At 46.1% G+C, this 11,615-nt stretch overlaps 1 protein-coding gene across 1 annotated transcript; it reads right to left on the reverse strand.

Annotated features, from left to right (window-relative positions):
• Positions 1–4,608: 4,608 nt before the first annotated feature.
• On the reverse strand, positions 4,609–11,254 carry LOC115326144. The gene is made up of 2 exons (XM_029986890.2): positions 10,995–11,254; positions 4,609–5,423 (listed from the first exon to the last, which is right to left on the reverse strand). The coding sequence occupies exon 2, from the start codon at positions 5,407–5,409 to the stop codon at positions 4,609–4,611; it is 801 nt and encodes a 266-aa protein (XP_029842750.2). The 5' UTR covers positions 5,410–5,423; positions 10,995–11,254.
• Between the last annotated feature and the right edge of the window lie 361 nt (positions 11,255–11,615).

The following is an 11,615-nucleotide window of genomic DNA, read 5'->3' on the forward strand; positions in this document are numbered from 1 at the left end:
GGCGTGAATGTTTCTAGGTTAGGTGGCGAGCTACCGCTTGGAAACGGGCAAGCTGGCAGCGCTGCGGCAATCACTTATTGTTCGCCGCAATCTAGTGGTGGCCAGCGCAAAATCATCGGGAAGCAATGGTGCTGTACAGCACAGAGGACAGTGTCCCTGTTGTGATTATGACGGCGCTTAATGTGGTTACAAATCTGGAAAGCTTTTTCCCATGATACCAATAGGATGAAGGAAAAACACCTTCACGAATCTGGCCATGTGTATGTGAAGGAGGTCTGTTTCAAAGGACGAGTGGATGTCACGGCACAATGTACTCTGCAGACGAAATTGAGTGCGCCCGCAAAAAACATTTCGATGACGTCAACCTTCGTGCAAGAGTTTTCTTAGTTGCATTGAGTGGACTGCACTAATGATGTACATTTATTTTTTGCTTTTTGAGTCAGCTTGACAACCAAGAGATTGTTTTAACACCGTTTCACAAATCCCAGCACTACTTTCCTCCTGCAGGCCAGGGGCTGGGTCTTCGAACCCCATCCTGCAAGCCAAATCCAGCCCGTGGAGGTTTTCCAACCGGCTCGTGGCTGGCCGCAGTATTTCCAATGAAGCCCGGCCCGCGGCTTCCTTTCAGCAGGCCCACGGCTACCGGCACAAAAATAAGTGCGCGGAAACAAAGATACCATAAAGAACCGAGAGAAATCTGTCTATCGATAAGGAGTACCTTCGCGTCATATTACTAATTGGACATTGTCATTACCAGCATCACTATTCTTCGTCCCATTGCATATCTGTAACTACGCATGTTAAACTTCTTTTTCCTTCCTATGTATATTGCACTTGTGTCCTATCTATAGGTGGTATGCACTGGACGCCACATTTGAGGTGACTGCTCACAGCGCATGCACAGGAGGGAAAGGAAAATCTATCCTCTAGCCGGGACCCTCCTCTGTGTTCCAGGCTCGCCTAGATGTCGCTATTCTCCCTCTAGAAGATTAACCAATCACTCAAAATTCGTAAAAGAGCAGCTTCCCCCTCTCTCTGTTCCGTGGAGGTGCGAAATGGGTGGTGTGATGGCAGTGCAACGCATGTGGGCGTGTTGGAAGAGGTGTCAAAGCTTGCCGACAGTGCGTGCTCACCCAAAGTGAATACGCCTCGCAAGTGGGCCCATTTTCGTCTTCTGCGCATGAGAAAGGAAGTAGCGGTGACGTCAGAATGCCGAGCCCCGATTGGCTGATCGCGACCCCCTATCTGAGCGTCGTCTGCTCCTTTGCAACGTCGTCTGCTCGCAACGTCGTCTGCGTCTGTCTTACCTCTCCTGCGAATTTCGGAAGTGCAGGTCTTTACGAGCGAGCTCGACTTCGTCTTTTAGAGAGGGCAGACGAAATAACTCGAGCGGTACGTTGTTTTTGTCTAACAACGAGCAGACGCGCATCAAGGAGAGAAATCAAAGGACTCACTAGCGAGGTGTCCCGAGGCGCCGAGGTTTGTTTGCTAAGAACCGAGAGTGAGCGTCCGCAAGTTCCCTCTCAAATACTTTTTCCCTTCTTTTGTGTGCGGCGAGACTCCTCATTCTTCAAAGGCGTCGGCAGGTTGGCGCAGTTAACGTCGTCTGCTTTACGTCTGCTAGTCAAAGCGATGGCTGCTTTACCTTTCCTGCGTCTATCGGAGATTCACCGCTTTTTCACCGGCGAGAGTCACCGTTGCCTCGGGAAACAAGGAGATAACAAGAGGAAGAAATTGACCTCTTAATCTAAAATCGAGATCAGCGATCAAAGTATAATATGGGAAGGGTTCACAAGGGTCGCGCGGGCATATTCCATTCAGCACGCCAGCCGGTCGTGGGCAGACGGTCGCCGAGTCGCGGAGTGCCTGCTAGGCCTAACTGCCGTGTTCGCTTGGTCGCGTTCGGTGGAATCGTGGCCGTTGGAGCTTTTCCCGGGTGTTTGTGGATCCATCGTTCCTGTTCGTCGTGGTCTCTTTCAAGTACTTTTTACTTTTTTCTTCCTGGTTGAAGTCGGGACGCGTGAGAAGCGCACATAGAAAAATAAACGTCCGTGGGTCGTCGCGACCGCGACGTTGTCGGCCATGCTGATTTGATCGTAAGAAGTGCGTAAGACAGCTTCGGAGCTGTCGTAAGATTTCGTCGTAACCTGCGCAAAACTTACGAAAATTTCGTTTCGTGAATACGAATTTTTTCTTAAGTGTTGTCTTGCGCACATTTTTGGCGTAAGATTGTTTCGTGAATCTGACCGAAAGTCGCAGGAAAGGTAAGACAGACGCAGACGACGTTGCGAGCAGACGACGTTGCAAAGGAGCAGACGACGCTCAGATAGGGGGGCGCGATCAGCCAATCAGGGCTCGGCGTTCTGACGTCACCGCTACCCCCTGCGCAAGGAGCAGACGAACTTGCCCTCCGCATACCGCCTATTGCATTTTAGGCTTGTGACCTCGGTGAACATACTGAAGTTCCTCCGCGGTTTGATTTATGCCTAGTGAGTTTTCCGAGTTCCGGTTATTGTGTAATTAGCTCAGTATTGAATTTTAGAATCAAATATAAATTTTCATCCACCTGTTTTTTTTTTTTTACTTTTAATTTTGTATTTAGTTGCTGATCTAAGATTCTTATAAAGTTTATTTCTGATATATACTTATTTATTCTCCGGCGCTCCAGATTCCCAATCTAGCACCTTAGCCAAAAGTTTGGAGACCCCTGCTGTAAGCCGATGGGAAGATCGACGGGTTGTAGCTTGTGTGGACGACCTCGTTCCGCTTCTTCCCGGTGAAGTGTTCGCTGTATATATTAGAGCTTGCTGTAGGTGTCCTTGTTGTTCCATCGTCGCTAGAAAAAGTTAATTTTATTATTCGTCAGCCGCTTAAAGCAAACGCGAACTGCGAAGTGAGAAGTGAGAAACGCTACTTACTTGCATTGACGCATAAGTCGCACCCAGCGCCAGGTCGCGCGGCGCTCCGCCTCGTACGACTTCGAAGGGATGTTCTACGTACCGTTGCAGGTGACCACGCCACCACGCAACGACTGCTGTGGCTTTTTAAGTGCGGAATAGCCAACTCACGAACAACAACCAGTGCAGCGCTAAACTGGCTAAACCCACTAATAACGCACAACCAACGCAGCGACTGCGACCTCTATGGTGACTGCAGACGACTACACTAACTCGTGTACTGCTAGGGGCGCCCTGGTCGGAGCTTGTATTATGTCAACCCGCTCCCATATATACGTGTCTGCACGGTTTTAACGCGCACCTTTTTTCGCCAAAATCTGTGCCCAAAAATATGTGTGCGTTATAATTGAAACTGAAAACTTAAAAGGAAAAACGCAATACTCGGTATAAGGTTGCTAGCCCCATCGCCATCGTGACCGTTTGTTTACATTCGCTCTTTTGGCTCTTTTGGACCATTCGTATCCGTATCACGCGCATTCTCTCGCGTCTAGGGATTCGTGTCTGTCGTTTTAAGATGGTAAAAACAAGAGAATCTCCTAGGACACCTTATTTAAACAAGATATAACGCTGGCGGATAAAGGTAACGGAGCAGCACTGCGTGTCCTTGCAATCCCAGCGACCCGACGAGCTCGCAAAGTTGTTTGGAAGACGACCCTTACGGAGGCGGCCGTCGCACACTCGTACAAGCGCAAGAAGCGCGGCAGCTACAACGTTTTAGACGAAAGCAAGGATTACCTCTGTGGACAGCGAAGAACTATCGTCGGACTCCGACTAGTGCACGACATTTATTTTTGTGTTGGCGTGCGTTCCATAAAATCTGTTCTATGAGGTATGTGTTCAACCTTCTTTGTTTTACCTGGGAGCGAAATATGCGTGCGGGTTAGAATCGGGGGCGCGTTAGTATTGTGCAAACACGTATCCTCCATCCCTCTCTAATATGGCAATATTCAATAATATATATAAACCATTAAATGCAGGGAGATTCGTTAGTGAAAGTGACGACATTACTGCGATTTCTCTCGTTCGTAACCGACTGCTTTCGTCAAAACTTCTCTGCCGGTTCGCCAGTGTTAAACTTGACCACGGCGCAGCATATTGGTGCGAAATTGGAGGTGTGTTTGAAATGAATGAAAAACGTGGCCCCAGTGAACTACCAAAATGTTAAATTTAACGCCCATGTCTGACGAACAGTATTTGACCGGAAACAGAAGTTTGCTCGAACCGTCACCGCTACTGTGGTTAACGCATCATATAATTGTTCGCAGTCACATGGACATATACTGCTGAGTATGGTACTGTTCTGAGCGACCATATGAATGAATATAGCTTTGTAGGGGCCAACCCTATCTATCTATATGGAACCATATGCGTATGGTATGGCTCGGTATGGTTCAGCCATATCCAACTATACGGAGCCATATGTGTATGGTATGGCTCGGTATGGTTCAGCCATATCCAACTATACGGAGCCATATGTGTATGGTATGGCTCGGTATGGTTCAGCCATATCCAACTATATGGAACTATATATGTATGGTATGGCTCGGTAGGGTTCAGCCATATGGAACCATATAAATCCATACTATCCCATATGGTTTGCCATATGGAACCATAGAAATCCATACTATGCCATATGGCCTGCCGTATAGGTTCATATAGTTTTTTTCAGTAGGGTGGCCTCAAAAAAGCGGATCATAGTCTCGGCATCAACTTTTTTGGAAATCAGATATGCACATGGCATTCCTGATTGGTCTTCTGCAACTGTCATGAGAGTCGTCAGCTGTAAATTGTGACCGTTTGTTCCATGAGTGGAGTCAATGCACAGGAACTTGGGACCAAGCTTAGCAAGAAGGTCTTTCTGAGGGGCAGTCATCAGGGCAAGCTCAAAGTCACAGGTGTCCTTTTGCGTCTGCTGTTGAAAGTACAGCACAGGGGAATCTAGTTGCCTGGTTAGTTCCTCCACCCACATCTCGACACTTACAAATTGATCTTTGTGTCGTCGCTCTTTGGTTTGAATTTCGTGCTGAACAGAAATGTTGCCAATGTCCTTCATTGTGAGCAAATGAAGCCTGCCCATCTCACTGCCACCAGAAGCACGTGCATCTACCAAGACCTTTCGGGCAGGGATGCCTTGCTTTAGTTTAGCAGCTAAAGCCTCCTTCTCTGTCTTTGAGAGTGGTTGGTGCTTCAGCTCCTTCAGGTGGCCGTAGTGCTCTGCCTGGTACTCTACTGCCACCTTGCCATCTTTCTCTGTTGCTTTAATTATAGCTAAGCACTTCACATTAGACTTACAACTGCCCTGTGTTTTTAGTTGCCGTTCACCTTTGCTCTCACTCTGAAATGACCCAGAACGGTGGCAGTAGTACTTCCGTCTCATTTCACCATTTTTGGAACGCTTGGCTCCGGTGCGAAGAACGAAGTGAACGTGTTCCTTGCTTTCCTCGGCTGCCATCCAGATGCTGAATTCTGGCAAGCAAAGAAAGAAGATTTGAAAATAAATGGTCATTGTTCATTCATGCCACTTCACATGCTGAATCTCAATGCACTAGAGCATGTGCTCTTCATCTCCAACTCGGTTCCCTGGAGTACCTTCAAAGGTTCACTGAGCTCAACACGCTCCCCAGTGGTACACGCGCCGTCCAAAAAGGGTGACCCAAATGGCAAAAGTTCTTCGCGTCGTGCGTATAGTCATTTCCGGTCAAAGTGCATGAGCTTGTGCATATAGCTTAGCTCTTTCGAATAAGGGGGAAAAAGGGTTTAAAGGAGGACCAGCAGAAATATTCTTCCGCCTGGCGGAAAGTCCTCCTCGCCCTCTTTCTTCTTGTATTGTAGCACGGCGAGGCGAGGGGAAAGGTCTCCTTTTGCGCCGGCTTCTGAGAGGATAAGCCGAGAAAATCCCCATTCTGAGCGACGGGCGATCGGTGCGGCAGCAGCGACCTCGTGACTTAGAGGTAGCTTCAGCTCCTATCGCGTAATCTGCCCCATTTTTTGGCGCTCACCAAGCCTAGCCCCTCGGGTGTAGGTTTTACGGAGCTGCAAGGCTGCGCCCGCGCAGTCACCGAATTTCCGCTGTCGAAGGTCTTTAGTTTAGCCCGTGGCAAAGTAAACGCATACTTGAGAGCTGCGATGCATCTCCGCACCCATTGAAGGAACGTTTCATAGATATTTTCGGTTGATCAAGGAGCTCAAAACACATGCGCGAAAAGTGGTGACTTGAATATGTAAGGATGACTCACATCTTCACAAAACGTTCCATCTTGAAAAAAACGGCTTATCACGCTCAAACCTGCCTCAAATTGGGATCGATGGAGAAGAGAACGATGTACCAGGCGCGGGCATCTTCTAGAAGGTCTCTGTTTTCTAGCAGCGAGCATAAACATTGTGTGCGTAACTCACACTATATGATGGCCAACGAATGTATGTGACATTTATATTTACGCATCCCAGCAACCACATGAGGTGAGAAGGCAGCTATGGTGTGTGTCGATACTAAAAAGTTCTAGTGGATCGTCTTTAACTCTTGGATAACCGCACCCTACAACAATTTATAAGCTATAACCTTTCTGTGAGCATTCTTGATCGAGTGCGGCTATCGAAGCGTCTGGTGTTATAGTTCAACGTTGCTTAAATCGGCGCTATAGCACGTACTGCCACTTTAAAGTATTTCTAAAGCATTAAAAATAAAAAAAATAAAAAATTAACTGTAGCCTTTTTTTAACATAATACGCGTTTGTAATTTGTCTGTGCAAACACATTTTAGTTAGCACGGACAAACTATTGCCGGTCTTTCTGATTTTGTTTTTTAGAAATAAATGATATTTAGAAAACTGTCAATGGAACTATCCAACCTAAGTGGCAGAGCTCAGTGCTAGACAATACATGTTGCTGGGCAGAAATAGTAAAAAGCGCCGATGTCGCGTTCGGGCTAAACGTGCCACGTAATGCACGCATACCGCTACAAGTGCGTCCGGACATTTCATCGAATGCCGTTTCATCGAATGCCGTTTCATCGAACGCCGTTTCATCGAACGCCGTTTCATCGAACGCCGTTTCATCGAACGCCGTTTCATCGAACGCAGTTTCATAGAAGCCGTTTCATCGAACGCCTTTTCATCGAACAATGTTACAGTCTGTAATACTTTGGAATTTACTTTAATTTTTATACAGAACTTCATCTCATTCTCTCTTTTTTTTCTTCTTTTGTTTCTGCTTTTATATCACTGGGTGCAGTGGCGATATAAGTTCCATCGTGAACATATCCTGCTTCGAGAAGAAAGCCTCCATGAAACAATGACCCCTCTCCATGTCACATGAAACAATTAAAAATGAGGCAAAAACAGAAAGCACAGACGCTTAAAAGTGTTTTAAGTGTCTGTCCTTTATTTGCAGCGTCGTGGTTTCAGCAATGTATGTACATGAGTAAGGCTTTTCAGTAAGTCGCATACCCAATTGTTTTATTTCTTTTTATGCCAATTGCTTTTATTTTTAGTAATTTGACACCACCTTCAAAACAATTTCTCAAGTGACTACCTTAGTCGTAACAAATGCAAGGTGAAACATCTATAAAGCACTGTTATGCCCCAAAACTCGGTACAGAGCCATAACTGAGAAATTCAATGAAGCGGCCCTTGGCGATTCCATAAAACGGCGTTCGATGAAGTGTCCGTTCATTCGGTGAAACGGCTTTAGATGAAATGGCGAAAAAGTGAGGTTCAGGCTTGGTCGGAGATTGCTACGGTTACACACGTACGCTTTTTCAGTTCTATCTCGCATAAATAAGCTTCTTGCTCAAATAAACAGGGGCATCTGACTTTTCGCTCATCTTGGCCTTTTGCGCGACTGTTAACAAGTTCTAAAACAGACAAAGCAAAAGTGATTTAATTAGCTCAGGATTATAGGATGAGCGAAATATTTACAAAGTTCAAGGTTCCCTGAGTCGTCTTTTGTATTCAATTCCCCCTCCTCTCACCACCACTTCCTTCCTCTAAATAAACAACGTAGATTATTTTATGAACCACCAGTAATAGAGCATACTCACAAAACGTCTATTTGGCGTAAGAAAGCGTAAGAAAGGCCTTGTTTAAATGTTCGAGCAATGAACTGGTTTTCTGTGCGTGACACAGCTAGCACGAAACACAGTATTGACATTTTTACGCAAGGGCCATGCAGAATTTAGTGTATAAGAACAAATTGATGCCTCGTAAGTTGGTGCCCAACGGAAGCACTCTTTACCGAATTGCTTGTTTAAAAATAACAACTTTTCAAACATAAAAATAAATCAAAATAACACCACTTTTTTGGGGGCCACTAAATTTACTGATTTACTATGTTAGCGTTGATTGTGCAGCGGTATGCGTACATTACGCGACACTGTTAGCGCAAACACGACATCGCGCTTTTTGCTATTTTCCCCAGCAATGTATCGACTCGCACTAAAATCTACCGCTTAGGTTGGATACTCGCATTAACAGTTTCCTAAACATCGTTCTCTTCTAACAAAAAAAAAGTGGGAAACACCGGTGATAGTTTGTTTGTGCTAACTGCGTAGCGTAGGGTACCTAAAAGTTTTTTTACAATGTTAAATACAATTCTGTGTCACGTTAAAAAAAATTGTCTGCTTTTGTCTTAGTTTCTTTGAGACACCGCAAATACTTCGAAGTGGCGGTCCGTGCTATGGTACCGATACAAGCAACGTTGAACCATAACACGACACGCTAGACTCGTCAAAAAGGGTTTTAATATTGTCTTTTCGCTCCATAGCCGCACTCGATGAAGAATGTAAACACCGAGTCTAGCTTACATTTCGTTGTGGGGTACGGACCGTATACGGTTATCTAAGTGGCTAAAAGCGACCCACTAAAACTTTCTAAAATTGACATCCACCCTTGATGCCCTCTCACCTCAGGTGCTTGTTGGGAATGTGTAAATATGAATTTCATACATTTTGCTGGCCATCATGTTCTGCGAGTTAGGCACACAACAGGGCATTTTAGTAAATCGTTTTCAAAGGCCCGCTGCCATTTCAGGCGCGCGCTTCAGAGAATGCATCGAAGTGGCAGCGCGAGCTCCCGCTAAATATAGCGTGGCCTGAAAACATAGTCTGCTAAAGTTCTTCAATAGTTTGTGCTCGCTCCTAGAAAACAGAGACCTTCTAGAAGATGCCCGCGCCTGGTACATCGTTTTCTTTTCCATCGATCCCAATTTGAGGCAGGTTTGAGCGTGATAAGCCGTTTTTTCTTGAAGATGGAATGTTTTGTGAAGATGTGAGTCATCCTTACATATTCAAGTCACCACTTCTCGCGCATGTGTTTTGAGCTCCTTGATCAACCGAAAATATCTATGAAACGTTCCTTCAATGGGTGCGGGGATGCATCGCAGCTCTCAAGTATGCGTTTACTTTGCCACGGGCTAAACTAAAGACCTTCGAAAGCGGCAATTCGGTGACTGCGCGGGCGCAGCCTTGCAGCTCCGTAAAACCGACACCCGAGGAGCTAGGCCGCCAAAAAATGGGGCAGATTACGCGATAGGAACTGAAGCTACCTCTTACTCACGAGGTCGCTGCTGCCGCACCCATCGCCCGTCGCTCAGAATGGGGATTTTCTCGGCTTATCCTCTCAGAAGCCGGCGCAAAAGGAGACCTTTCCCCTCGCCTCGCCGTGCTACAATACAAGAAGAAAGAGGGCGAGGAGGACTTTCCGCCAGGCGGAAGAATATTTCTGCTGGTCCTCCTTTAACCCGATTTTTAGCAACTCTTTTGGGACGCAAATATTAGAAGATTTTGGGTTTCACCCTAATATGAAGGAGGCTATATATTGGGGAGGAGGACAGACGGTAACGCCCCAAGCGGTTAACTTTACAACTACATGGATGGAAACAACAAATACAATGACGCAGCGCTCGGCTGACACAACCGAACGCGGTGTCAGCATTTGGCTGGAGTTTGTGTTCTCCGGCGAGGGGGAGGAGGGGCTCTTTTGTTTCCTTTACGGCCTGCATGAACAATGCAGCATGCACGATCCCAGCTCAGCACAAAAGCGGAAGTGGGTCAAGCTCGCATTCTCTGAGGGGCAGATCCGGCACTTAACGTCGCTTCGTCGATTGTTAGTATTTGTTAGATTAAACTGTGCCCGCGCTCTATTGTAGAAGATGACATGACCATGCCCATAAGGCCTGTCGGCATGTGCACAGGCCTTGTGTTGAGTAAACACCGAGCGTGGGGAAAACAAACGGGTCAGAGCGCCCCCTATAGTTTGATCTCCTGCCCAATATATGAGCTAAAACTTTGTTATCTTATGAATTTTTTTTAATAACTTTTTTTGTTGACTAAGTTTACGGACTTTGTCTGTCTAAGAAACAAGTGACTGCCTTTGAATGACATCAATAGAGCTTTTTAAGCAGAGCAAAACCGCATTTGATCACAGACGTAGCATGGTAGGGTGTACACCTGCAGGTGGAAGAGGAATGAGCTTGTTGGCAGTGCAAAGCGTAATGCATTGATAACAACGTTCTGAGGGCACGGAGGTGCAGGGATGTTAGATCGACTTCTCACGAGCTATCAGGCAAAGCCATAAGCAGTGGTGCAACCTGTTTAGCAAAGAGCTCAACATGACTGTTGCCGTAAGCTTCACAAAGCAGTATAGGCTGCCACTACAAACTTAACACATAGAAGGGCTCCTCCATCGTGTGAAAAAAAAGCCGACTAAGGCTAGAAATGAGGGAAGTTAATGGTCACTACAACATATCTACCACACAAAGTGTCAGCATTAACATTGTAAGAAATGACTGCACACACAAAAAAGAAATGCTTTGTAGCTTATGGATTCTAAACACTGTTTAGACCTGCAGATGGATGGGATGGATTAGGTGATGCAACACACATAAAAGGTGTCGAAAAAGAAAAGGTATTGAAATTTTCGAGCCAATACACTGTTTCTGATTTGTATCAAATCATGTGGCGATGAATAGTTGCACGCGAAGTGCAAGGTTTCAATTAATTGGAGGACATATATAATGAAGCAAGCGCTCAAAACTACTCACCGTTAGATGAGTCGAACTGCAAAGTCGAACGCTTTGCAACAAACCCGTGCTGCTCTTCGAAGTGGCATAGCAAGTCCGCATGGAAAGGAAACGAGATCCGGACAGTGCACTTGTCGCATGCGAATGGGCGACGGTCAGAGGGAAGCTCGGTGCACTTTCCCTTTGCGGCCGCGTCGTTGTGGATCGACACTAAGTGCCTCTTCAGATTCCATGCTTGCGTGAAGCGCTTGTCACAAAACGTGCATGTGTACTTATCGTTGTTGGACGCAGAAGAGGCAGCACCGCTTCCCCCAGGAACCGGCTGTTCAGCCATAGTAAAGCTAACAAAAACGCCACTTTCGAAACCTTTCTTACTACACTTAACGCGGTCAATAAAACGTCACACGAGTATCGCTTTAAAAAAAAATTTCTTAAATTCTAAATTAAAAATTTGTAAGCACCCGGCAATCCAAACCTCGTGGCTACAAAACACAAGAACGCACTAGGCTAGAAGACGAAATATTGATGCACGGCGGTGCTAGCTAAGATTATTCGCTAGCATTGACAGCTGAAGCTACGTGGCTACCACTGACGATCTATAGGCAACCTGCAATGCAGTTTGGCGCTACACGTTGCGCCATC

Source organism: Ixodes scapularis, unplaced genomic scaffold, assembly GCF_016920785.2.
Source record: "Ixodes scapularis isolate PalLabHiFi unplaced genomic scaffold, ASM1692078v2 PGA_scaffold1__304_contigs__length_218370807, whole genome shotgun sequence".
NCBI classification, from domain to species: Eukaryota; Metazoa; Arthropoda; class Arachnida; order Ixodida; family Ixodidae; genus Ixodes; species Ixodes scapularis.